The sequence below is a fragment of the Agelaius tricolor genome, unplaced genomic scaffold, assembly GCF_023055355.1.
Source record: "Agelaius tricolor isolate 1412-34295 unplaced genomic scaffold, bAgeTri1.0.p SCAF_7, whole genome shotgun sequence".
Taxonomy (NCBI): Eukaryota; Metazoa; Chordata; class Aves; order Passeriformes; family Icteridae; genus Agelaius; species Agelaius tricolor.
In genome coordinates, this window is record NW_027269267.1 from 4,491,135 (window position 1) to 4,516,765 (window position 25,631).

The following is a 25,631-nucleotide window of genomic DNA, read 5'->3' on the forward strand; positions in this document are numbered from 1 at the left end:
TGCTTCCATCTCTATTCCTTCATCAGACTCTACATTCAAAAATCTTTCTGCTAAGCACACATATCTGTGAGACTTTCTTGGCAAACTTTCATCCTTCCCAACATCTTCCCCAAAGCATGACCTTTCCCTTTCTCAGGAGCACCTTCTCCCACCTCTTCCTGTGCTGGTTTCTACAAGCCAGACATGAAATCCAGTGCCTGGTCTAAATCCCTGCAGCTGTGCATCCCTGAACTGCACAGGGAACAGCACCACCCTTCCAGGTCTCTAAAGAGACTGAGTTTTTTGACTCATCTCCAAGCCTCACACCTCTGAAAAAAGGTGCAAGCCCACCCCAGGCTTAGGTACAGCTAAGACCATTTTAAGAGACCTTAATCCTGCCAGGCATGGCCCCTCATGGAACAGTTTCTTATAACTGTCTCCCAGTTTCCTCAGTTTGTACATGATGGAGCTTTTCCCAGTATTGTGTCATATAAATGGAGCTTCCATGATTTTCCCATGGAAATACTCCTTTTCCCCCCTGTCGCTTCTCTTACAAAGGCCTGCTGAAGGAATTGATCTTTCCACATCTCCCCACCTCTGGCAGGAGTGAGAGGTATTTGTATTCTGATTGTGATGGCAAATGACAAATCACCTGTCCCACAAATCAGGAAGATGGATTTAAAAACCACTGTATGATTTTTTTTTTGATTTTTTTTTTACTCTTAGAAGACTTCATACACGTTCTGGTTTATGAATCTTTCAGACACAGACACATCAAATGTTCTTTCCCCTAGAGATGTAAAGGATAGATAATGGGTTTTTTCCCAGTGAAAGAGGAGAATTGCACCAAAAGTATCCATCTTCAGGAGCTGAGCATTGTCTCAAATACAGAGAGACTTGAGATGGAATCAGCTCCCTAAGCAACACATTGAATCACCAAACCAGAAGTATTTTTCTCTGGCTTTCGAAGCTGGATGTGCCTCCAGGCTTACAGCCACCCATCCAGCACAGTTTTGCAGGCTTTTTCTTTCTCCTTGTGTCTCATTCAGCACTTCAGGAATCTGTGACCAACTGTGTTTGGCATTTGGGATGAAAATACATCAGATAAAAAAAGGCCAAGAAACTGTCTGCAGCCCAAGATGTTACATTTAGCTGGGCCTTGAACCCTCTCCAAAGTTTTCCTTTCCCTTCCACATTTGGATTGCCCAATGCAGTAATTTTTTCAGGCTCTGAAGAAGTTGTTTGTGAGTTCTTATATCTTTGATTCCTTTGAAAAGAAGCCCTCTTATATTTTTGTCTTTCTGGCAAATATAGTCTTAAAACTATGCTAGTTTTGAGCAAAAGCAAAATAATGATGAAGCAGAAATAAAAGGTCCATACCGTTTGTAAAGGTTTCTAGTATGACATTTGGAGGAGGATTATATAAAGAAACAAATAACAACAAAAACATAAAAACATCAGGCAAGTTCAATATCTTCCAGGGCAATATAGCCTAGTAAAGAAAACAAGTCCTGCTGATCTATAAGAGACAATATGCTTGGGATTAAGAAGAAAAACGCAGAAAGTCCTTTTAAGAAGGGATTTAAACTTCAGGAATAAACAAGAAGTAAAAGGAGTTAATAAAAAAATTCTAAAGTACCAAATGAGAAAAGCTTGATGCAGAAAGAGCAAGGAATGAGAAAAATATGCTAAAATGAAAACAAAAAGTGAATGGGGGAGTGATGAAGGAGATGGGAAAAATAAACAGAATAGCCATACTAAGCATAAGGTGAGAATATCAGACCACAAAGGGTACCCTTCAGAAAAATGGGGATCATGAGGAACAGAAAAAACTGAAAAAAAATCAGTCTAGTTTGTATCAGCTTTAGGAGAGTGCAGGGTAGGAAAATGAAGAAATAATCACAGATAATATGGCTGAGGTTGAGGCACAAAACAATGACACATGGAAAGGCTTATCCACTTAACCAAAATTAAGAATTGTGATGAACTGTGCCTAAAAATACACATGCCATGTTTTGATAGTGTGGGTGAGACAGGTCCAAAGCTGAGCACCACTGTTTTTTAAAAAGGTATTTTCTTGGCAATAACAACAAAAATGACACAAACGTTGCTAGTGAGGGGAGAAAGATGAATGGTGAGAATCAGAGGGGAAGAATAGAATTTCTGGGTTTTGTTATCTTTAAAGCAGTTGTATCTCTCCAAGAGGGAGATAAGGGAGGCAGAAACAGAATTATTGATGAGTACACATTCAGACAAGAAAGAAGGAACATACCTGGGTGCTATGAGCATACCAATATCACTGGCCAGGAGCAAAAGTGCTGCTGATATTGTAAATACAGAGATAACACAGAGGCCAAAACAATACCCTGGGCACAGTGCTAAAAGCAGCACCTCAAAACTGCTAAGAACTTGAGCAGTCAGGCTGGGAATGAGGTGAAGCACCATGAAAAAGAAGAAGGAACAAATTACTGGGTCAAGCACAGCACTGAGGATGTGATTCCTGGGCAAGGCAAGGATGGCTGGTAGCAAGGAGGACACAGAGCAAGAGCACTGAAGGGCAAAGTGCTACAAAGCAGCTCATCCCTTGATGCTTGGGAATTATCATTAAGGGCACATTTCTTTCCTGCAGCATTTCTTTCTAGCTCGGTGCACTCCTAACGTGGTAAATTCCACTGACTTGTGTCTGGGGTTCTCTTCCCAGAAGGGGAAAAGCAGAAATAGAAGAGGGTGAAGGAACAAAGTCTGACGTGCAGAGAAACTTAACACCACCATTTTTCTGTGTTACAGCAGCTACAGCAGCACTACTCACCCAAGAAAATGAATATTTTGACCTTACAGACTTCAGCTACAGCATAAGCAGCACCAGGGAAGACCCTGAAAACAAGAGAATGGAAGTGCTCAGTGACCACAGCCAGACAAATTACAGGGCAAGGATGAGAAGAAGCTGTAAAGGCTGCAGCAGCAGCCTCTGTCCACAGGACAGGAAGATGCTTCAGATGTCATTGCTTCAAGGCAAATGTGGGTGCCAGCTCTTATGGTAGGGAAACATTTCAAGCTTACAAGGAAATGCTTGGAGAAAGAGGATTCACAGAATCACTGAGGTCAGAAAAGACCTCCAGGATCATCAAGTTCAAGTCTGACTGATGCCCACCCTGTCCCCAGCCCAGAGCACTCAGTGCCACCTGCAGGGGACACCTGCAGGGCTGGGCACTGCAAAGCTCCCTGGGCAGCCCCTGCCAAGGCCTGAGCTCCCTTGCCATGGGCAAATTGCTGCTGCTGTCCAAGCTGAGCCTGCCCTGGCCCAGCCTGAGGCCGTTCCCTCTGCTCCTGTCCCTGTGCCCTGGGAGCAGAGCCCGACCCCCCCGGCTGTGCCCTCCTGGCAGGGACTTGTGCAGAGCCACAAGGGCCCCTGAGCCTCCTTTGCTCCAGCCCCAGCCCCTGCCCAGCTCCCTCAGCCCCTCCTGGGGCTCCAGCCCCTGCCCAGCTCCGTTCCCTGCCCTGGACACGCTCCAGCCCCTCCAGGGCTCTCCTGCAGGAGCAGAACTGGGCCCAGCCCTCGAGGTGTGGCCTCAGCAGTGCCCTTAACATTTCCATCCACACTGTCCTGGGAAACGCCACCCTGAAGGTCAGGTTCAGAGTCCATCCACTCAGCAACCCTGAAAAGCCAATCCAGGGTATGGCCAGAAGGTGCCTCTTCACAGCACCAAAAACTATTTGGGGGTTCAGGCCCCCTGGAGCAGCCAGTTTTAAATAAGACTTTATATTTGGAACTGCGAGGGACTACTGAGCGATTGCACTGGAGTTTTCTCACAACAGGAATAGCAAAGAGAGATATTATGATATTCCAGGAACAAGAAGTCAGTGACATTTTAGGAGAAGCAGAGTGTTGGAGGTGGTAACTCTCTCTAATTTTAAAGACCTTCTCCAGGATATTTCATCTCTCTTGTGTCAATGCAAGGACTTCAGGACCACCTATGTCACAGAACTCATCTTTCAGACACCCTCTCAGTACTCACAGCACCACACAGACCTGCAGCATGTCTTGGTTTGAACACACAGGTGTCTGTTTAAGGAAGGCAGGAGCCTCCCCTGAAATGGAAAATGTAAACCCCTTCCCTATGAATTATTATGATTTTGAAATTGAAAAGCTCTCAGGCAAAGATATGGGAATAGGAATAACAGTTCTTTATTAGGAAAATCTAAACAAATAGAAATGTAATAGTCAAAAAAACCCCAAAAACAAAACAAACAAAAACAAACCACTGCCAGAGTGAGAGCAGTCCCTGTTCCCCTGTGTGTCAGGGGGTGGCACAGCCCCATCCCATGGGGGCTCAGCCCTCCTGCAGTGCCAGCTGTGGCTCTGCTGGAGCAGGGATCCTGCACAAGGGGGGAGTTTTCCTCTGCAGCTCCAGGGCTGCTGCAGATGGGCCTGGGCTCCCTCTGGCCATGCAGGGCAGCAGAAGCTGCTCCTCTGGCAATGCACTGGGCAAAGGCTGCTGGGCTGTCCCAGCACCTCAGATTGGATCCAGGTAGGAATGCTTGGCTCCTGCCCTGGGCAATGCAGCATCTCCCCATGGGATGATGGGATTGGATCAGCCCTGCAGGGACACTCAGTGGCCATGGACAGCAGAGATCTCCTGCAGGGAGGATTGGCTGGGGGAGAGAGAAAGAAAAAACTGCCCCATGGACAGCAGAGAACTGCCCCAGCTCTGACAGATGGAATAGAACACACACAGCCCCATTTCCAGCCTAAGACACAGCACTGACACCAAAGGGACAGGTGAGGAGGAAAAGTTCTCCATCCATTCTTCCTCTGGAAATGAAACATTGCCAAAATTTTCCAGCACAAACTGGGAATCAGAGGGTGCAGGCAGCAGTGTCCAAGGGCACTACAGCACCACACAAATATGAAGAGTAATTTGCACATCCCCAGAACTGTGCTGAGCCTGATGTGCACATCACATCGCAGCACAGCAATGATGAGAGCATTCATCTCTCTGTGGCCACAAAAACAGCTTTAAACTGAAATACAGCAGGTTTAGATTGGGTATTGGGAAGAAATTCCTCCCTGTGACTGTGGCGAGGCCCTGGCACATAAAAGTTGTGGCTGCCCCATCCCTGAAGTGTCCAAGGACAGGTTGGATGGGTCTTGGAGCAACCTGGAATAGTGGAAGGTGTCCCTGCTTAACATAAAGGTTCTGCAAAGTTCCAGTTTGGTCTACTTTTCCTGGCACTTATCCTGCAATTCTTGTAGAAGAATAATGCAAGATGAAAGGTAACTTTTATACAGTTTTCCTAAAGCCCCTTTACTCTTCTGTGGAGCTTTTAACTGGGAAGACAAAGGGGGTATGGAGGGAGAAGATGTGTCAGAGTGTGCCTCACATCCACATGCATCTACAGCAAAGAGAGAACATTCATCAAAACAGGTAATGGGATTCTTCAGGAAGCAAAAAAAAAAAAACCTTCTGCCCATGCTTCCCTCTTGGAAAAAAAAAAAAAAAAAAAAAAAAAATTGGTGCTGTAAGTTTAAAACTCTGCCTTTGGCTTGCGTGAGCTGCATTTCCTCAGCAGATTATCCCTGATCTCACTGCCCTTGGCAGCATTAGAGGGGGTCACATTTTTACACGGCTGAACTACTTGAACAATTTCTTCAAAGTATGAAATAAAAACATTCCTTCCTTCAAAGCAGCCGTGAATGCTTTCTTCTTTATTCTGTTTGTTCAGTTTCTCTTTTTAAGTCAATAAACACTTTATACCTTGCATTCATTGCGAGGAAAAAAAACAAATTCTACTCCATTACTCCTATCTACATTCTGTTTACAGCATCAGCTGCTGAAAATGAAGCATTTCACATGTGCCTTCTAAGATTTAAGTGCAACCCCTAAATGATTTTCTCCCCGGCAAAAGTCCTAATTGCATTTGGCAGGAATGGAGTGGGGAGTGACATTTCTGATTATCTTCTGCCAAGCCTCAAAGAGCTGCTCTGTCCTCTTTCCCAGCTCCCAGGAGAGAACCAGTGCAGTAAACACCATCTCCTTAGGTACTACATGTAGCAGCAGCAGACATATTTGCAAAGGTCACCTAGCAGAAGGCATTCCTGCCAATTCCTCTTCAAATCCAAATGCTTATTATGAACTATTTAAAGCTGAGCCTGCTTATACAAGGTGGAGTGAACCCAAACTATGTGTAATAGCTCTCTTTAAAAAGGGGTAAGATTTGCCCAAGTGTTAATAGAGTGCAGGAGATGGATAAGGGTACTGCTAATATGAGGTAACAAAAAAATTATTCAGTCCTTTCACACAAACATTATATTCAGCCTTCAAGAGACCCTGGAAAGATGAAGCAGAAATTCCTGAGTGCTTTTCCTCTTTGAAAAGTGCATTCTCTCATACAAGTCTAATAAAGGAGATTACCTCCAACACTGAGTCAGCTTCTATTTCTTTTTTTTTTTTTCATTTCCTAAAGAGACTAATAGGATTTCCAGTACTAAATCCTGAAAATCATATTCAAAAGCAACACCACCCAAACCTTTGTCATGGGGACCAGAGTAGAAGGTGAAACCCTGAAGGTTTTTGTTTGTGGTACTTCAGAAACTCTTAAAATGCAGTCAATAAACTCACCCAGTAGAGACTAAGAAGGAAAAGACCTTTGAGAATCCAGAAGGTCTCGTTGCTCTCAAAATAATACAGAGCAGATTCCTGTATGGAAAATCTTAATTAGCTACCAAACCACTTCATCCGAGGCGCGTTGGATTCCTGCGCTCACATCCTCATTTGGGGACAAGTGCTCAGAGCTCCTGTGCTCCTGTGCTCCTGTGCTCCTGTGCCTGTTCCTGCCACCCCAGCAGGGCCCTTTTCCTCCTCCAAGTCACGTCACTGTGCAGGTCCCTTTCTCTGTGTGCTGTCACAGCTCCTCTGTCCCCACCCTGAGCTCTCCAGGCCCCTTCAGCTGGGAGCTGCCTCCCTCCCTGCACTCTCCCAGGAGTCTCTTGTCCCTTCTGGGATTCCTGTCCAGCACTGCAGGACCAAGGAGCTTCCTCCAGCAGGAGGGTGCAGAGCAGCCAGGAGATGGAGTGTGGTGCAAAAGGGGCCCTGGGAGGAAAGGAGCTGCCAGATGGGCTGCACTGAGCACATGGAGACTGATTCTTGTAGGAAAATAACCATGCTCACATTTGGTTTATTATAGATGCACCTCATAGGCTAATTTCCTTTGAGGCTTGTTTTTTTGTTTTGCTTTGGTTTTTTGGGGGGAGGTTTTTTTGGGGTTTTTTGGGGGTTTTTTGGGTTTTGGTTTTTTGGTGGTTTTTGTTTTGTTTTGTTTGTGGGTTTTTGTTTTTGTTTTGGGGGGTTTTTTTGTTTTGTTTTTGGGGTTTTTTTTTTTGTTTATTTGTTTTGTTTTCTAGCACCTGGACATCCCAGGTTTGCTTATCACACATGAACACCCCAAACTGACTGATTTTTTTTTTTTTCCTTTAGCTACAGCACAATATGCTTTTCTCCAGTGCATTCCTCAGAACAGCCAACAGAACAAACTTGCAGAAAATAGGATTTTTTTGAGTCTCTGGCAGACCCTCAGCCCAAAAGACTTCAGCCCCTGATTCAGCAGTTACAAGCTTCTCTAATTCAATGTTCTCTGCATTATCAATCAGAAATCATGCAAACAAACTCCAAGAAATATATTTCTGATGCCCAACAGGAGAAATAGTGCAAACTATTTAGGAAGGAAAGACAAATTGAAGTAAAATGACCAGATCTTGCCCTTACAAGCAGCAGATCAATCTGGTTCCCTTCAGTGGGCCCTACCATTACAAACGAGGGAAGAATCACCTGAAGTTTTTCAAGCTTTATTTTCAGCCTTCTGCCTCTTTTTGGCTGGCTGCCTGGCAGAGGCTGCAGCTCTGAAACAGCCTCCCTGATGTATTGTTTCCTGAAAACAAAGAATTCCAAGAGGCAAGCATAATTACTCTCATTGTTGGGTTCTGGAAACAAATGGCAGGAGACATAAATTATGAGAAGACCTCTGTGTCTGATGAGGAATAATGAACTGCTGGAAAGACAGAACAATTGGAGTGCAAAGTCATGTAACATTTCGCACATTAATAACTTAATCAACTTTCCAAGCTGACAATTTTTTATTCAGTTTTTTAGAAAGGGATCAGAGTGTGTTGCCTTAGGACATTTTTTTTTTCCTGGACCATTTCATTACTGTCATTAGGTAAATGCAGGATAACAGCCCTTTTCCTTATTGACTTACTTAACCTTAAAACCTAAACATTTTTCAGCTCTATCGTGCAGAAAGTCCAACATTCACTACTGAAAATAGTTCATTATCACTTTTTTTTTTAAGTATGTGTGAGTTTTAAGTAGCATTTTGGGTTTATCATTAACTCAAACACTCAAAAGTCTAAATATACCCTGGTACATCCTGAACTAGAAGTTCACTCTGTAAAACACAATTCCATTCCACCTTTCCCTGGCATCTCAGAGATCTCCAGAGGCCCAGGAGGATGACAACAAGACCTCATTTTGCAGAGCTGATGGATGCAAACCTCTCTTTGGTACAGCAGGTTTTCCCCATGGCTTAGAAGCCAGGAATGTTTCTGTGCCTGTGGACTGCTTTGCTGGTGACATTTTCATTTGTCATGCACATGTTTGTCTTTACATGCATGAACTGAGAAACTTCAACCTTTCTAAGAATTTTGGAAAAACAGAGCTCATTTTTGGGTTTTTTTTTTAATGGGTTTTGTTGGGTTTGGTTTTTTTTAATTTGAGAGAAATGGGATACAGAATAAGTTATTTTGATCAAGGTCACTGGGAAGAGTGTAACAATTTTTTCCAGTGTTTTTCTATTACTATTTTGGATTTTAAAAAAAACCAAAACTCCAACAAAAACAAAACAAAACAAAACAAAAAGAACCAACAAAAAATCCAAACAAACATACCAAAAAACCAAAACAAACAAAACAAAAAAAACCCAAAAAATTCATAAACAAAGTACAATTTCAAAACCAAAAAGCCAAAAATGAAAAATCAAGAACACATCGTCAGGTTGCAAATAATTTTTTATCATAAAATCCCCAGGGTGTTAAAAAAATCTTTAATTAATCCCACTAATTACATGTACTTAGATTGTCCCTCCTAATTCTCCTTCATCCCAGAATTACTCAGGCACCTGCTCAGCCTTCAGCATTTCAGATTGAATTTACTACAATTCACTGAATTTACAGCATAACTAAACCAGAATCCAGAAATGTACTGGCCCAGGAAGAGAGGAAAGGAAGGAGTTTCTATGCCCAGCTGGGAGTCACTGAGTTGAGGACCCCAAGTTAAGGAAATTGCAGATTTTCATAGATTATGACAAAATTTCCCAGTCTGCAGAGGCCCTGCCAGGGTCAGCATCAGGGTCCTAAAGAAAGGTGGACCACAAAACCCAGCAGATCATAAAGACAGGCTGCAGGAACTAATTTTGCCACGTGTGAGCTCCTTTATTCTTGAATTTTCCAGTTGAACAGCTATTGTCTAGAATTCCTTGAGGGTTCTCTAGCCCAAGTCCTCCACTTCCAAGCAAATACTGTGGAATCCAAGCACTTCTGAAAAGTCTTAACCAAGCTGAGTGATTTCCCAGTAACAAACTATTCTTGCAATTCTCACTATTAATAAATGAATAGTCCACCACTTCTGGGCAAGTGGGCTGCAGCCCCACATTTATATCTGGGTAACCTCAGCAGTGCCAGCTCTCCCTGTGTTGTTTTTAAAGCACTGTTGTAGTTCACTGCATGTTTAATTTTTCATAGTTTATGAATTTATAACCATTGCTGTTTGTGGTGTAGGAAGGTCTGGAATCAGAAGGTCGATATTGGATCATTTGAAGGTCTAACCCACAAATTATTTCTTCCCTGGTGCCAGCTGCAGAATAGAGTTGAGGAAGCCTGCAGAACTTTCTGAGCAGAAACAACACTTTTGTGAGAGTGGTCAATGCATTTATCACGAGCTCAGATGTGGGGCGGGAGCTCCCCAGGCAGCAATGAGTTACACCAGACCAGAAATTCCCAAACAGAAGGTGATAAGCATTCAAAGTAAACATAATTCTGAATGTATCAGTGGTGCTGTAGCACCAGGGTGTTTGTGAGCCTTCCCTTAGCCTGAGCTCTGTGCTGCCCTTTGAGACCATGTGGTCTGAGCAGGCTTTGCTTGGACCTGCAGCTGTTTGTGCCTCTCCTTCCTTGGTTCTTCCTCCTTTCCACAGAGGAGGGATCATGGGTTCTGCACAGCCCCTCTGCCCTTGCACTGGGACAAGCACAAAACAAGGAGCATTTTGCATCTCTGCCCTTTGATTGGTCACACACTGTCACTGTCACATTTTCTGAAAAATCCCTTCGCCAGGATTTCTTCTCCTGGGAAGCTGAGAAACCTCAGAGAGGAATGAAAACAATAATTATCTGATTGCTGCTCCTGTGTTTGCTGCTTTGGAATGTGGTCTGGGCATTGTTTACCAACAGGTGAATGTTGACTGGTTCCATGTGAATTGTTTTAACTTAATGACCAATCACCATCAGCTGTGTCAGACTCTGAGGAGACAGTCACAAGTATTTATTATTCATTCTTGTTAAGCCTTCTGTCTGTATCCTTTCTCTTTCTTTAGAATAGTTTTAGTATAGCATTCTTTAATATAATATCATAAAATAATAAATCAGCCTTCTGAGAACATGGAGTCAGATTCACTCATCTCTCACCTTGTCCTGGGGGACCCCTGCAAACTCCACAACACGCCACTTTGTTAGAGAAAAAGGGATCATAAAATCATGGAATGGTCTGGATTGGATGGAAATTTAAAGCTCATCCAGTTCCATCCTCATTGCCATGGCAGGGACACCTCCCACTGTCCCAGATTGCTCCAAGCCCCAACGCCCAACCTGGCCTTGGACAGGCTCCAGGCAGCTCTTTCCAGTGCCTCACTACCCTCACAGGGAAGAATTTCTTCCTGACATCCAATTTAAACTACTCTCTGTCAGTTTGAAGCCATTCCCCTTCGTCCTGTCACTGCATGGCCTTGTAAAAAGTCTCTCCCCATCTTTCTTGGAAGGCCCAAATTAGGTCACCCTGAAGCTTCTCTTCTCCAGGCTGAGCAATCCCAATTCCCTCAGCCTTTCCTCACAGGAGAGCAGCTCCATCCCTCTGACCATCTTGGCTCTACAACACCTCACGTGTTCAGCTGCAGCCAAAGGGAGATACCATCACGCAGAAAACTCACTGTACAGTGACCAAAGAAGGCACCCCCACCCACAGATCCTCTACCCAAAATAAAGAGTTGGATGGTGATAAGGATTTGCACCTACATCCCCAAGCACAGAATCTTCAGCCACAAGATTCATCTTGCACGAGCTCTACACACAGGGCAGATGCTCCATCCTTTAAAAAGTCCCAGAAGTGTCCATGGCCCCCCTTTGGAACAGGAGACATTTCAGAGCCCCGGGAATGCCACTGGAACAGCTCTCCTGAGGGGCACATTTCTCATCCCATGGGCCAGCTGTTTTATTCATGACCTTTGAGGACAAACAGAGCCAAGCCTTGGCAGACACAAAGCAGAGCCAGACCCCGTGGCCTCTGCTGCCCCTTGATTGTTTACAAGCAATACTTCACTGGAATAGGCCTAATCTTGTACAAGCAATACTTCACTGGAATAGGCCTAAAATATGAAAAAGCTGATTGCAAGACAGCCACAGACAGAGAAGAGCTTTTCCCAGTCATGTCCAGGAAGAACAAAACCCCTCCTCTCCTTGGGCTACTGAATTCTGTGAATTAACCCTTTGCAGGTGCAGCTGGGTTTCCTTCGGGAGCGTTGTGGAATTACAGTAAGGAACAATCACTCTTCTTAAAACCAAAGTATTGATTATGCTAAGAGCAAGAGCACAGAAAGCAGACACAGCAGTTTCAGGACAGAAGTCTTTGTGGCCATCTGCCCTTATCATTGTGTAACACTGGCACAGGTCAGCCTGACTCCTTCAGAAGCTGGGCAGAGAAACACTTCGATCTGAGCAGTCCCCTAATAGCTTCCTCCTGGGGAGGGAGAGATCTCTTTTTAGCCACACACAGTTCCTTCTGCTCAGATCAGCTCCAGCACTTCCTCTGCATCTTCAGATGCTTTCTCTGTTCCTGCTGCTTTTCTCAACAGGCCTGATTTAACATCTCCACAGAGCAACCTCTCCCCCTCTGACTGAGTTCACACAACTTGTCCACTGCACAGAGCAGCTGCATTTCTGTGCTCTGTATCCTGTAAATACTGGTTGTGTTATAGACACGAATGTTAATTCACTGTCAAGTGGCTCAAGGTGTAAAGCACCATGGTGCCATCAAATTGAATTAATACAGAGTTGGATTAAAGTCAAGATTTACCTGAAAAGTTATATTTAGACAGCTGACTTTAAGGGAAGAAAAAAAAAAGGCCTATTCACAGAGACTGATACTTAAAATTGTTTTTATTATTATTTACTCGAAGAACACATATTTTGAATCACAAAAAAAGAGAAAAACAAGATTCACCAAATATTGTCGAACACAAAGTGTACAGACACTTAAACTTGAGTCTATTTCTGGCATTTCATTTATTTTCTGTATCTGATACATAAAAAACCCAAATGTGCATGTTGACTGTGGCACTCATTGCATACAGATGACTTCCCCTCTGAGGAACATCTTGGATGCAGTCACATTTGGCTCTCTGGGAGGACTTTTTTTACATCTCCTCTCCCAAGCAGCTGTTCACATTGCACTTTCAAGGCCCATTCCTGCCAGCATTCAGAAATGCACTGGAACTTCTCACCTGTATGTGGCACAGCCTAATCCTTCTCAGATGCTTAAATAAATAAAGGAGTAAGGGAGGCAAGGCAGAAACCCCATTCTGCACACCAGCCCTGCTGGGATGATGCCATGGGAGGGCAGGAAGGTTTCACACACAGCATCCCATACACAGCAGCTGCCTGATGAGCATTTACTGTGAGACTGATCCAGGGCTGTGGAAAACAGGACGAGAAGAACTTTTACCAAACAGCATGGGAAAAAAAAGGACAAGTTTTCTCTTCAACACTTAAAGGCTATGCTATATCTTCTGTGCTCTGAAAACTATGCACTCCTTTGGCTGGAATTGCTTTAGCCAGGAGTGTGGTAATGTATCTTAGCAACAGCAGCAAGGGGGAAGACTTACTGTACTGTAAAAGAATTAAAACAAAATGCACATAGCTGCTGACTGTTCTAAATACATCCCTACCACTCTGAGGGGGTGTTCAATTATACTCCTGATTACTTTTCCCATTCCCTTTTCCAAAGGGGCGGGGGCATTTCTCCACTTTTCAGCTCACCCATGAAGAGCCCCGAGCATTTTAATTCCCCTTTGGCTTCAGCTGTGACTAGACAGGCCCTACAATGCAGCCTGTCACTATCCCAGCCACGTTAGGAAAAGCCATTACTGCAGCACCCCGGAGATAACCTCTTTGTGTGAGCCTGGCTGCCACTCCCTCAGGTGTTCAGCTGCCATCAGCCCCCAGCAGCATTTTCCCTCTGTCTGGAGCAGGTGGGACCAGACAGAGCAGGGCTGCAATATTTCACCTTCCTACTTGTCAGGCAAATAGAAAGCTTTGTGCAGCAGGGGAACTTCGCACAATTTCACCTCTTACCAAGGTGTGTGGTTTCCCACAAGCACAACAACCTCCTGAGAGGAAGTTTCATTTATAACCTCTCCTCCAGCCCCCAGCCAGGCCACAGTCGTTGCAGGCTTCCCCTGCAGCATTTTCCTTCTTTTCTGAGAGCTCCACCAGCCAGGATAGGGGCTGCATCCCCCTCCTGCCATGGCTGCAGGAGGAAAAGCATCCACCTGCACCAGAAGCACTGAACTGGTCCAAGGGAAGCCCTACAAAGGGCTCCAGATTTGAGGTGACAGAGCCAGAGTAACGAAAACATCAGAGAAAAAATGTGAAAACACTTCTTTTCCTTCATCAAGGGAAGGTGGGCTCCCACTTTCTTTTTAAGGATTATCCTCTTTGAGCAACTCTGACAAATGCCTACAGTTAACAGCCTTAGCCAATTATCCTTCCCCCAAACAGCATTCCCAGGAATGAACACTGTCTACCTCTTAATAAAACTTCATTTAATACCTGTGAAACACCTGGAAATCTTGTGGACGATTACTCCAGCGCAAGGAAGGGAAGGGGGGAGCTCTTTCAGTTTACTCTGGCAGAGAAGGGATCTCAGTGCACACAGTTCTGCACAGATTTACACACAGGGAGAGACCAGGTGGCTGCCCAGGACAGCAAATTGATCAGGGGACACCGAGACTACACATGACTTCAGCTGCATATTCTTCAACTTTATCTACAACCGAGGACTGGGGGAAGAGCCAGAAACAGCCACAGAGTGACTCTGCTTAGACTTGCCCAGTGTTACATTTCAAGGTTTTTGGACTCTCCGCTCCATCCAGCGATCCATCAGGCACTGCCATTACTCCAGAGATGTCGAGATTAATTCCACCCTAAGTGTTCCCATCTTTCAAAAGGCCTCACTTGACTGCCGTTATTAATTCCGTGCATGATGAAGACATTTAAAGCCTCGCATGCTCTCTCAAGCAGACGCCTTGCGTGCCTCGCTCCTGCCGGTGCAGCAGCTGAATTTCCACACGCACAAACACACACACACACACCCCAGCCGTGTGAACCGGCACACGGGGACACTCCCGCATCCCCGAGTGACCCCGCATCCCCACCTCCACCTCCTCCTGCCCACCCCAGCCCCGCTCCCTGGGGGTGGCGATGGGAGCGGCTCCGCACGGCGCTGCCGGAGCCCCGGCTACCGGGAGGGGACCGGAGCCGCTCCCGGCTCCGCCGCTCTCCCTTCAGGGCTTTCGGAAACTTTTCTCCCCGCCTTGCCATCCGCTCCCTTAGCAGGGCAGGGCCGAGCCGAGCCGGGAAGTTTCTCCCGTGGGCGCTGGGTCGGAGCAACTTTCCCCGCACGGCCCCCGGAGCTCCGAGCGCTCCGGCTGCCCGGGGGCCGTGCGGGAGAAACGCGAGGAGGAGCTCGCTTCGGGGGAGGGGGAGATGGAGCCGGGGCGTGGGTAAGCCGCTCCCTTCTTCTTCCTCCTCCTCCTCCTCCTCCTCCCCCTCCCTCGGCTGCTCCAGTCTGGCAGCCAGGCTGCCTCCGGCCGGAGCCGCCGCACTTGGGAAGCGACTCCCGGCTCCCGGGATGGGGACGCCGCTGGCGGCTCCCGGATTGCTGCTGCTGCTCCTGGCCGGCACCGCGGGGCTCTGCAGGGCACTGTTCTCCCTCCCGCTCCGCGTGTCCCACCCCGCCGCCCCCGCCGGCTCCCCGCCCGCCCCGGTGGTGCTGCGGCCGGCGAGCGGCAGCCGGCAGCAGGATGCCCCGGGCGCTGCGGACGGCTTGGCCTTGGCCTCGGATCCCGGCGGCACCCTCAACTTTTTAGCCATGGTGGAGAACCTCCAGGGAGACTCCGGCCGCGGTTACTACCTGGAGATGCTGATCGGGACCCCGCCGCAGGCGGTAGGAGCGGGCCGGGGGCTGCGGGCCGGGGGCGCCGGGAGGGATGGGGAGGAGGGGGCCGAACTTCTCCGGGGTGGCAGCGACTCGGCCCCCACCCCCCCGGCTCCAACGCAACTTTGTCCCGGTGCTCGGCGCTGGCGCCTCCTCCCTTCCCCTTTCTCGCCCTCCCTTGCCGGGAGACGGGGCCGGTGCCCGGCGCGGGGGAGCAGCAGCAGCGACTTTCCGCGGACCCGCAGGGAGGGGAGAAAGGAGAGAAGCATCCCCCGGCTGCCCTGTCCTGCCCCTGCTCGGGAAATCCGCGGGTCTGGTCCCCAGGGTTTCTTGTAGGCTGTGTCGCGGCGCTTGGATCCGAAGCGAGTTGCTCTGCCAGTCGAACTGACCGTGTTTTAGAGACAGAAGATGCTTTTTTGGTTATTCTTTGCTTTTTTAAGCTGCTCTGCGTCGTGATTGGGTGTTCTGGTAGCTCTTCCCGGTGCTCCCGGGAGAATCACTCGGCATCTTCCTGCTAAACTAAGTGATGGCTGGACACAACCAGCCCCTTCTGTCGGGAATCCGAGTGCTGCTCATTAACGGGGCAAAGAACCTGTGCGTTCTGAATATTGTTTTTAGATAAACCGTGTTGCCTTGAATCTTCCCTCTCTGCCTCCACCAGTGTGGCTGAAGTTTGTTTCGAGTTGTTGATTTTTTTGGTGTTGTTTTGTTTTTTGGGGGGTCTTTTGGGTTTTTTTTTTTTGGTTTGTTTTTTTTTTTTGGGGGGGGGGGTTGGCTTTTTTTTGGTTGGTTTTTGTTTTTTGGGTTTTTTTTTTTTGCCGTTGCTCTTTCATCTGTGTCATGAGATCCCAAGAGGAGCGGTGCTGGGCTGCTGGTGGGATGACTAGTCAGCTGAGTGGGGATTAATTTCCTGAGAGCCCTCAGGGCTTTCCTTCAGAACTTTGTGTTTGCTTCAGGAGTTTAGGTCCTGAGGTTCCCAGTGTAGACAGGAAAGAAAAAATCTTTATTCTTCTGCTTAACTCCCCTACGTAATAAAAAACCAATGAATGCCAAAATGCGCAGCCAATGGGGAGTGTTCAGCCGTCATTGCATTTTTGGATGTCTGGGAGCTCTTTCTTTTTTTGCCCCTTGAGTGTAAGGGGATTGGCCACATCATCTCTCTAATCAAAAGGTATCACACTGGGATCAATGCATGCGTTGAGAAAGGCTGGCATTGTTTTATGATCAATAAATAGAGATTAAAAAAAAAAAAGTAACTAGGTTTGACATATCAAGGTGTGGCCCAGTAGCCATGGAGGCCATGAAATAATTTTTCCTCTGTGTTGAGTGATGCATATTTGACTAGTTCTGTTAGTGTGGTGTGGTGTGTGCTTCATAACTCCAGGGAACATTCAAACATTCAATATTGGCTTCTGCCAGAATCGAGGCACCAGATTTGATTGGACTAATCACCCAATTCAGCATGTCCTAGATGAAAAAAAATAACTTCAGGTAGGAAAAGTGGCTCTCAAGCATATTATCTCCTTACATGTCTAGGGGGATTCTGAAATGGGAAGAAATGGAGAAGGGAAAAATGTGACAAGCCTTTCATAATATGACTGGAGGCCTAAGAGGGAGAAATGTGCTGCCCTCAGTACACCCACAGGGTTCACTTATGCTTAACAGCTCGTATCACTTGTATTACAGGTGATGGAAGGTTTCAGCTAGACTTGCCTCTGATTTTTATTTTTTTCCACATAAAAAACCCATGCTTTGAATCTGATTGCAAAGCTTTTACTACTTTGAACTAGTTCTGACTTCTTGCAAAGTTAGTTATTTTAAAGACTACCACTGGTTTAGCACAAGTGAGGTTTTATTCACAAGTAGACCCACTGAGGTTGTAAGATTATAAATGCTTCTGTTTCCCCAACCAGATCTTGGTGTGTAATGACTCAGTGGAGTGCAGTTAGAATTTATTCTGTACTTTTGATGAGGATGAATTTGTTATCTCGTTCCCTGCCTGAAATCAGAAGACTTAAAGATCACAAATGTACTTGCTGTTTTTTCTGCTTTGCAACGAGTAGTATAAAGCCACAAAGCTGCTACTGTTGGTACTTGAACGCTTCACATGCTGCTACTAAAAGCAAGTGTCTGGATAGTGCCAAGCGTTGGATTGTGTTAAGCTCCTTGGGCAAGTGGTTGCTGGAGTTGGGAGTGGGCTGTGCATGATGGTGTAGGAAAGGAAAATCTTTTCCTGATTTAAATGCTCCTCCCAGCCTGACTTCGCTTCACGTCAGCAGCCGCGCTGCAAAGTGATGCTTGGACACCTTGCTCTGCTCTTGCACCCCTCCAACCTGGGGCTTCCCAGCTGCCTGCCTGAGCCAGGCCTGTGCCAGGGAGCTGCCCTGGGAGCTGCCCTGACACTTTGCCAAGGAGGAAGGAGGATGCTGGCAGCGAGGAGCGCCGGAGCAGCGCGGCTGCGCTCTCGCGGAGCAGAAAGGTGCACGGCACAGCTGCTGCTCTGCACGGGAGCAAAGAGATGGGGAAATGCTCCCAGGGCACTGGTGGACCACGAGCAAGCAGCAGGCTGTGGGAAGAGAAAGCAGATTTGATGTGGTGGTTACAGTAGTGTTGGTGCCCAGTGGCTTCGGGAGCGTGTGCGTCAAGTGTTGGAAGCTGCTGTGCCAGAACGGGGAATGAACATTTGTGAAAGGCTTCAGCACTACAGGACTTGCTTTACTGCTCAGCTGCATTTTTAGAAATTTTCCTTTTTTAATTCCTGTTCTTGGAAGGAAGCTACTATGACAGAATTTCGTTTTTTCAGGTCATTTAAGGCATACTTTTTGGCTTTCGTTCCAATTCTGATTTGTCATATAGCAGATAAACAGAGCACAGAGCTGCGATTCACAATGGCAGTTCTGAAACACTTGTTCTGACGGTACAAAAATAGAGCAGCTGTGTGAAGTCAAAATTTATTTTATTTCCAAGACAGGAAACTTCAATGCAGTCAATCCAGTTTTGCAAGTGTTTGCAGCCAAAGTGTATCTGATCATTTCCAGTTTTATGATACAGTATCCTTCCTAATCCTATCAGATCTCCAGACCAGTTACCAGGTTGGTGTCAAGTGTTATTACTCCCACTAATTCTTATTCATTCATATATAGACCTACTTAAGAATTATGTGAAAGGTGAGAGCAGTCTGTTGTATTGAAGGGTGTGATGTATTTGTCCCTTATTTCATGGATGTATAATGATGTGTCCTACTCCTGATGGATTATGGGCTTTATACCTGTCTGCATAGGTGCACTTCTTCCAGTTCCAGATTTAAGTAAGAGGTGGCAAGAGCCCAATATGAATTGTGTGCAGTGTTCTCAGCTATTTCTTTAAATAATCCAGTGGAATTCCTTTGCTCTATCTTTTATTATTTTGCCTACCCTGAGATTATAAGAACTGTGAGAAACTGAATCTAAGATCATTTAGGGTTTTTTGCTATCTTCACTGCAGTTCTCTTCATATTAATTTTGTTTCTCCTACAAGCTTTTGACCAAAAGAATAGTCAAACTCTTTAAAAAACCTCATGTTTTTCACAGCTTTCTTGAAGTCCATCTGGACTGCATTAAATGTTTGCAGGGACAGTACCATTGCCTTATCTAGCCTCTTGTACAAGGTGGTGGTTCAAGGGTCCTCCTGATCCCACTGCATTTCCAAGCTGTGTTTTTATTGAGAACAGGTAAATTTTAATCCTGCAACTTCTCTGTGAAAGAGAGACCAGGCACATGGCCCCTGAGAGCTCCAGTCTCATTAACCACAGAGGGATCCAACTTGTGCTCTGAATGCCACAGCTCCTTTCTTTCAGTGTCAGTTCTTCATTCTGTTCATGAAGAGGCTTTTAAATCTGCTGTTTATCCTAATGGCAGAATGTTCTGTGCATGGGGTGAGCAAAAACCCCTTCTATTAACTTGCTCCTAAGTTTTAAGGTCAATGTGGATGTTGGGTCTAACGGCCCCTGCTGCAAAACACAAACTTCAGTTCCTACATAATTGGTGGGAGGTTATCTTCCCTTCCATTTCTTCCAGCTATTAAAGAGAGGAATGATAAAGAAGGATATGTATTAAATACCTCTAGTGTGTCATGGAGTCAGAATTTATGGCTTCATGTTTTGAGGGTGATGTACACACACATTAACAAGTTCTGAACTTGCAGCCATTATTCCTTAATTGGTGGTAGCTCTCATTCCCTGAGTGTTGAAAGGAATGAAGATGTGAGGAAAGATTCAGCTGCTCTTGTAATCTGATTTCTGATGCTGTGCTATTGCCCAACAAGCTCAGCTCCACTTTCTTAATTTTGCTGAAAAGGGTCTCACTGTCTTTCTAGACACAAGAAGTTTTAAAATGTGATCTTTCTTTGTTCAATTATCAGAAGGCAGGTTGCATCTCAAGTCTCTCTTTCTGTCTTTTTTTTTTTCTTTTTTTTTAGTAATTACTAAGGTCTTTTGTATTTTTTTTTTGAGTTCTTTATGAAAGCTGAAGAAACAAAAGCCTGAGAAGCAAAGGCAATTTCTGTGGTGCGTTGGAGTGTTTTGAGGTGGCAGTGTCAAAATCCCTCCAGATCTGTCTAGTGGAAATAGTATTGAAATGCAAAAATATTCCTGTTTTTAAATGGTGATTTGAGTCTATTTTGGTGGTTGTTGTTATTGGATACCTGCAAAATAAAGACCTGGCAGTTGTAATTCAGGACTAATCCAGTGAACAGCTGTGGCCTGGTGGGCTGTGATGTGTTTTTGACCCAAGACAAGCAAGCAAACATACCAGGTTTGGGTTAACCAAAAAGCCCCTGCCTTTACAAATTAGCATTCTAGCACCTTCTTCCATCCAAAATTAGCCCTGGCAAAAGAGGCTGTGTGGGAGTAGTAGAGGCTGTACTATAAAATAACCCAAAATATGAGTGCTGCTTACACTCAGTGGAAGAGGCCCACCATGGTCATTCCTCAGGATGCTCTTCTCTCCCAGAGTTAGGGATTAGAGCTCCACTAATTGTTCCTTTAAAGGACCTTTCTCCTCCTCAGAGAACTGATGGAAGCTTTATTATCCAGGGGCTCTGCTTGAGGCAATCCTGAATTCAGATTCTGGTGTGTCAGGGCAGAAGAGCTGTTGTGAGGAGCAGGGGTGGTGTAAAGAGGTGCCAGGCTCACATTTTTTACACTTTGCATTTCACTCCTTATCAAGGAAAAAGCATCAGTTAAATCTGGAAAGAGGAAAGTAGAGGCCATGCAAATAACTGTTTTCCCTGAACAAAGTGTAAATTGGTTGGGATTTGAAGTAGAAATGAGATGGAAATGAAACAGTGGACGAAAGACGGCCCATGTGGAATTTCCATGTGTTTGTGTCATTTGGATTATTAAGGAAGAAATCTTTCTTTTCTTATTTGGGTTTTTCTTGTGGTTTTTTTTTCCCTTTTTCTCCCCTCTCTAACCAGAGGACTGTGAGCTCTAGGGATTGCATCTGGCAAGATAGATTTAAAAGCTACTACACCTTGCAGAGGTCTACATTTCCTTGAAGAGCACTTACGACTTCGAGTATGTGAGGCCACCTTAGCTATTACATTGCCCCCACATATTATAATTTTTGAAATGTTCTCACTCAGTGTAAGTGAAACGAGTCTGACCTGAAGTGCTGTCTGGTCATTGTCAAGTACAGCTCTGTTTGAAAAAGGAAGCTGCTACAATGGCTCTCACATGTGCCTCTCCAGTGGGAGTCAGACAGACCTCTCTGCCCCTTTTCCTACTGGCTGTAAAATACAGATTTCATCATACAAACAACTTGTGTAAATAAGTGAAGGAACTTGTTGCTTCTATTTCAGCACAGATTAGGGCTCGAGATCAAATCTTCAAAGCAAAGGAGGCAGCTCTCAGCTGCCTTAAAGAAGGAAGTGTTTTTTCCTGCTATTGACAGGCCTGTCCTACGTCTTCTTGCTTTCCAGCCTGGGTTTGCTCTGTGGATCCAAGCTGGTGAAGCAAACACAGAACACGTTCTAAGGTCACTTTTACACCTGAAATTGTATCCATCAGCTCAGTGCCCTTCAAAGCACTTAAAGCAGCCCAGATAGATCTTACTTTCCTTTCTGCCTGTGCCTCCATCACAGCTCTCTGCAAGACTGGGCCGTGGTGCTGAGGAGCTGGGCTGGTGGGACACGGCTCACTGGGGTCTCGGGGTTTCTGCTGGTCACAGTGACCCCAAGATACATTAGAAAGTCTCTTTTCCCAGCCTGGCAGTCAAAGAAGGAGTCAGAGCTCTTCAGTTCTCTCTCTCAAGGTTGTTTATTGTATCTTATCTGTAAAATTCTTTCTCCTGTCCAGCTGAGGTCCACTCAGCAAGACAGTCCAGGCACTCTGCCTACCCCTGGGTAGTGTTACCTTTTCCTTTTTATACTAAAAACTACGTGTACAATATTTACAATTACTTTCCAACACCTATCACCTATGTTAGACAGTGAGCTTCTACTCTAAACCAATCCATAAGTGCCACCATCACCCAGAACATGGAGGCTAGGAAGAAGAAAGAGGAAGGACAGGGCACACTCAATTCCTCCATCTTGGGACTCTGAGCCCCCATTCTAAAAACCTCAAAAAATCTATTTTTCACCCTGTGAAAAACTAACTATTATTGTACTTAAACTCTCTTGACTTGTAATTCTTCATTCTTCAGGTGGTAATTTGCTCCATGGGTTAAAATCAAAGGCACAGGGGTCTTGGGCTCTGTGCCAAAGTCTCAGGGCAGGGTCTGGAGTCCTCCAAGGCAGCCAGAGGAATTTCCTGGGTTCCAACAATGCCAGGCTGCTGCATCCCTCCTGTGCCAAGCAGGTGCCAGCACAGCCAAATCAAAGCTGTGGGGTTGGTGCAGACTGGAGCTGTTGTGGCACATGTCTGGCTGCTGGTGATCTCTGACCTGGCTGGCAGCAGAGTGGCCTGAGATGGGCTGGCAACAACACCCCGAGGGATCTGTGGGGTGCATGGGGAAATCCTCTGGATTTGGGAGCTTGATGATGCTGTAGTTGCGTGGTGCTGAGCGGGCCTTGGCAGGCCAGAGAAAGAATTTTATCGATAAGAAACAATAAACAACTTTGATAATGAGAATAGAAGAGTTCTGACTCCTTCTTTGACTGCCAGGCCGGGAAAAGAGATTTTCTAACACATTTCAGGGTCACTCTCATCAGCAGAAGTCCTGAGATGGCATCGCCTGAAGAGCCTCACCAAGGAGCTCTGAAAACTTCTCCTCCTTAGGCTGAGGGCAATTCTGCTGCCCACAGGCCCAGCCAGTTCAGCAGCCTTGCCCCAGGTGTGGCTCTCTGAGAGATTTTTGGCCATGCACATCCCAGAGCAGCCACGTAGCAAAGTCAGCCCTGGAGCCTTCAGAAAGCCTCGGGCCAGAGTCAATGTTTGCTCCCTCTTTTGCCAAAGGCTGATAAAATAGCACCTTTTTCCCCCTGGTCTCACTCCACCCTCAGAGTTCTTTCCTCATTCTTCATTTTGCCTCTTTCCCACTGCTCTCGCTGCCTTTTTTATGTCTAAGAGTATTTTACAGAAAGGGCAGCTGGGGATGAATGTTCTAGACTTTTTTTTTTAAGAGTCCTTCTCTAACAGATGAAACCTGTGGGGTGTCATGGGGAGGGAAGTTGAGGAAAACAAGCTAGATGGGGGAAAAAGATCTTATTCAAGTGAAAATTACAATTCACTGAATACAATTAATGTGTCATAATTAGGCCCTTTTGAAGGGAATCTGTTAAGACAGTAATTGCACTCTGCAATCCTTTTTTCCCCTCACCACTGCTTACTAATAATTTGATATTGTGAAAAACAAATTACTTGTAGATTTTCGTCCTCTTTGCTCAGCTTGTGAGTACTAAAATTAGTTGATTTTATTTAGCTTTATGGTTGGCTTATTTTTGTACCTATTTACTAGCAAAATCTGCTATTAAACTAGATTGCAATGTGTTCAGGGAAAATGCTGGTCTCACATCTTAGTCTGGCCTTATTTTAAAAGAGGAAAGGTATTAAGGCTGCAGCAACACTTGGTAAGCTTCTCCTCCCTAAATACAGAGAAGAATCCATCCTTAGGGATCCAAAACTGGCATTTTTGCTTTTAAGAAAAAGACATGACAAACTCAAGAACTGAGAGTCACCTTTCCACTCGAGGGAGGGATTAAAGGCCAGCTCCTGCCATTTGACAGGGGAAAAATAATTGGATGCTTTTGTCAGCCATCTCTCAGATAATTCCTTGATATTTGTGAGTGGATCTGCCTGTGAGAGTGGCTCTCAGCAGAGCACCTGGGAGCCCACCCAGTGCTCAGGCTCAGGTCAAGGCCAGATGTGAGAATTTTTTCACCACCCAGGCTCTTCTGCTTCCTACTTTGCTTCCATAAGAAGCTTCACACCAGAAAAGATCAGGATTTGGGGTTTCTACAGGAACAAAAGGCTTACCTGCTTTGTCATCGTATGGGAGCTTGCGTCCTGCATGTGCCAACTTGAACATTTTATTGTGGCATTTGGGAAGAAAAGAATTTGAAGAATGCCATTGCCAGTGATAGTTCTGGTATAAAAAACAAAATACTGGAGTGTTTTGTTTTGACTGCAGGATTTGGATCTGTTTTCAAAATTGTGACTTTGTGAAATCCCGAGGGAGGTTTTTCCCTCACTTTTTTTATCTATGCAAATGGAAACTTTACTTCCAGAATTCCACTATGATACCTGTTGATACAGAAACCTTGACTGTCAGTGTCTGCAGTATAACAAATTAACAGCTGTGGCATCTTTTCAAGGCCAGGTTGGACAGGGCTTTTAGCAACCTGGTCTAGTGGAAGGTTCCCTGCCCATGGCAGGGGGTTGGAATGAAATGATTTTTAAGGTCCCTCCCAACCCAAACCATTCCATGATTCCAGGATTCAAGCCAGAGCACACTCCACAGCAGCTTGAGCTGTTCAGGGCAGTATTACTGTGCTGCTTAAGCATGGCTTGGAAAGTGCTTTTATTCACTGTGCTGCCTGGTAGATGTCTGCTACAGGAAAGAGTGAAGCGTGAGGCGTGTCAGAAAAATGATTCATAAATTCTACCTTTTCTCTGACTAACGAGATTTTTATTTAATTCATTCATTTTTCTTCTCAGCCACTCTTGGGTTGCAAATAAGACAGAGGAGTTCAAAGGTGGCCACACTTCCCAAAAGTCTGGGAGCTGCTGGGGCACTGTAACATCTGATGCAGTCAGAGTGCTTCAGCTTAACTGTCAGAGAATAATCTCCTCATTACTTCTCAGAAGCAAAGTCCTTCAGGGAATAACACAAACATTTCACATGATCCAAAGCACCAGATCTTTGCATTTGAACCGCTGAGATAAACCATGTGGGGGATGGGGAGAGTCCACAGAATTTCTCAGGAGCTGTGGTTATGAACGCTGCTGTGTGCTACATGTTCCAGCTAAAATTAACTTCCATTTGCACTCTGCTGAGCCTTCAGGTTTACCTTGAATGACCTTTGGTCATTGGCAAGTGACCAGATGCAGCTTTTTGTCCAGGTTTGGGAGCTTTTCTCCGTGGCAGCTTTGCACAACAGCATTTGAAGTTGCCAGCGGGCAAAATTCCACAATTCCAGTGCCCTGAGCACCATCAGCTCCAGTGGTGTGAATAGAACGGTTTGGGTTGAAAAGGATCTTCCAGACCATCCAATTCCAGCTCCTATCACACATCCATCATCACACAGTGGGATGTAAGCCCTGGCCAGAGCAGAAGGAAGCTTATTCCTGCACTGGAATTGTTGCTGTGTGGAGGAATGGTTGTGGGGAGCTGCTGTTATGGCGTGCCCTGGCAGACTTTATCAACCCGAGAGCACAACAAAGTCTTTTAACTTCCTGCCCTACAAACTCAATCTGGTATCTGGAAATGAAGCTGTGTTCCTGCATGCCTCTGTGTTCTCCTGTGTAATCAAGATTTTTATAGTGGAACTTGGTTAACAATTGTAATGATGTATGAGCCACGGGCAAAGCTGGTTCATTTCCCAGAGCTGCTGCCTCTCCAGTATTAGCCAGGGGAAAGAGGAAAGTATGAATGTCTGAGAAGGAGAGAGAGAAATAAACTACTCCAATAGCAGGGGAGG

At 45.6% G+C, this 25,631-nt stretch overlaps 1 protein-coding gene across 1 annotated transcript in view; it reads left to right on the forward strand.

The window, feature by feature from the left end:
- The first annotated feature begins 15,129 nt into the window (after nucleotides 1–15,129).
- BACE2 (beta-secretase 2) overlaps nucleotides 15,130–25,631 on the forward strand; it is a 56,689-nt gene continuing 46,187 nt past the window's right edge. Inside the window, exon 1 of the mRNA XM_071430166.1 lies at nucleotides 15,130–15,521. Within this exon, the coding sequence (XP_071286267.1) occupies nucleotides 15,207–15,521 (315 nt within the window). The 5' untranslated portion in view covers nucleotides 15,130–15,206. The remainder of the gene's footprint in view (nucleotides 15,522–25,631) is intronic.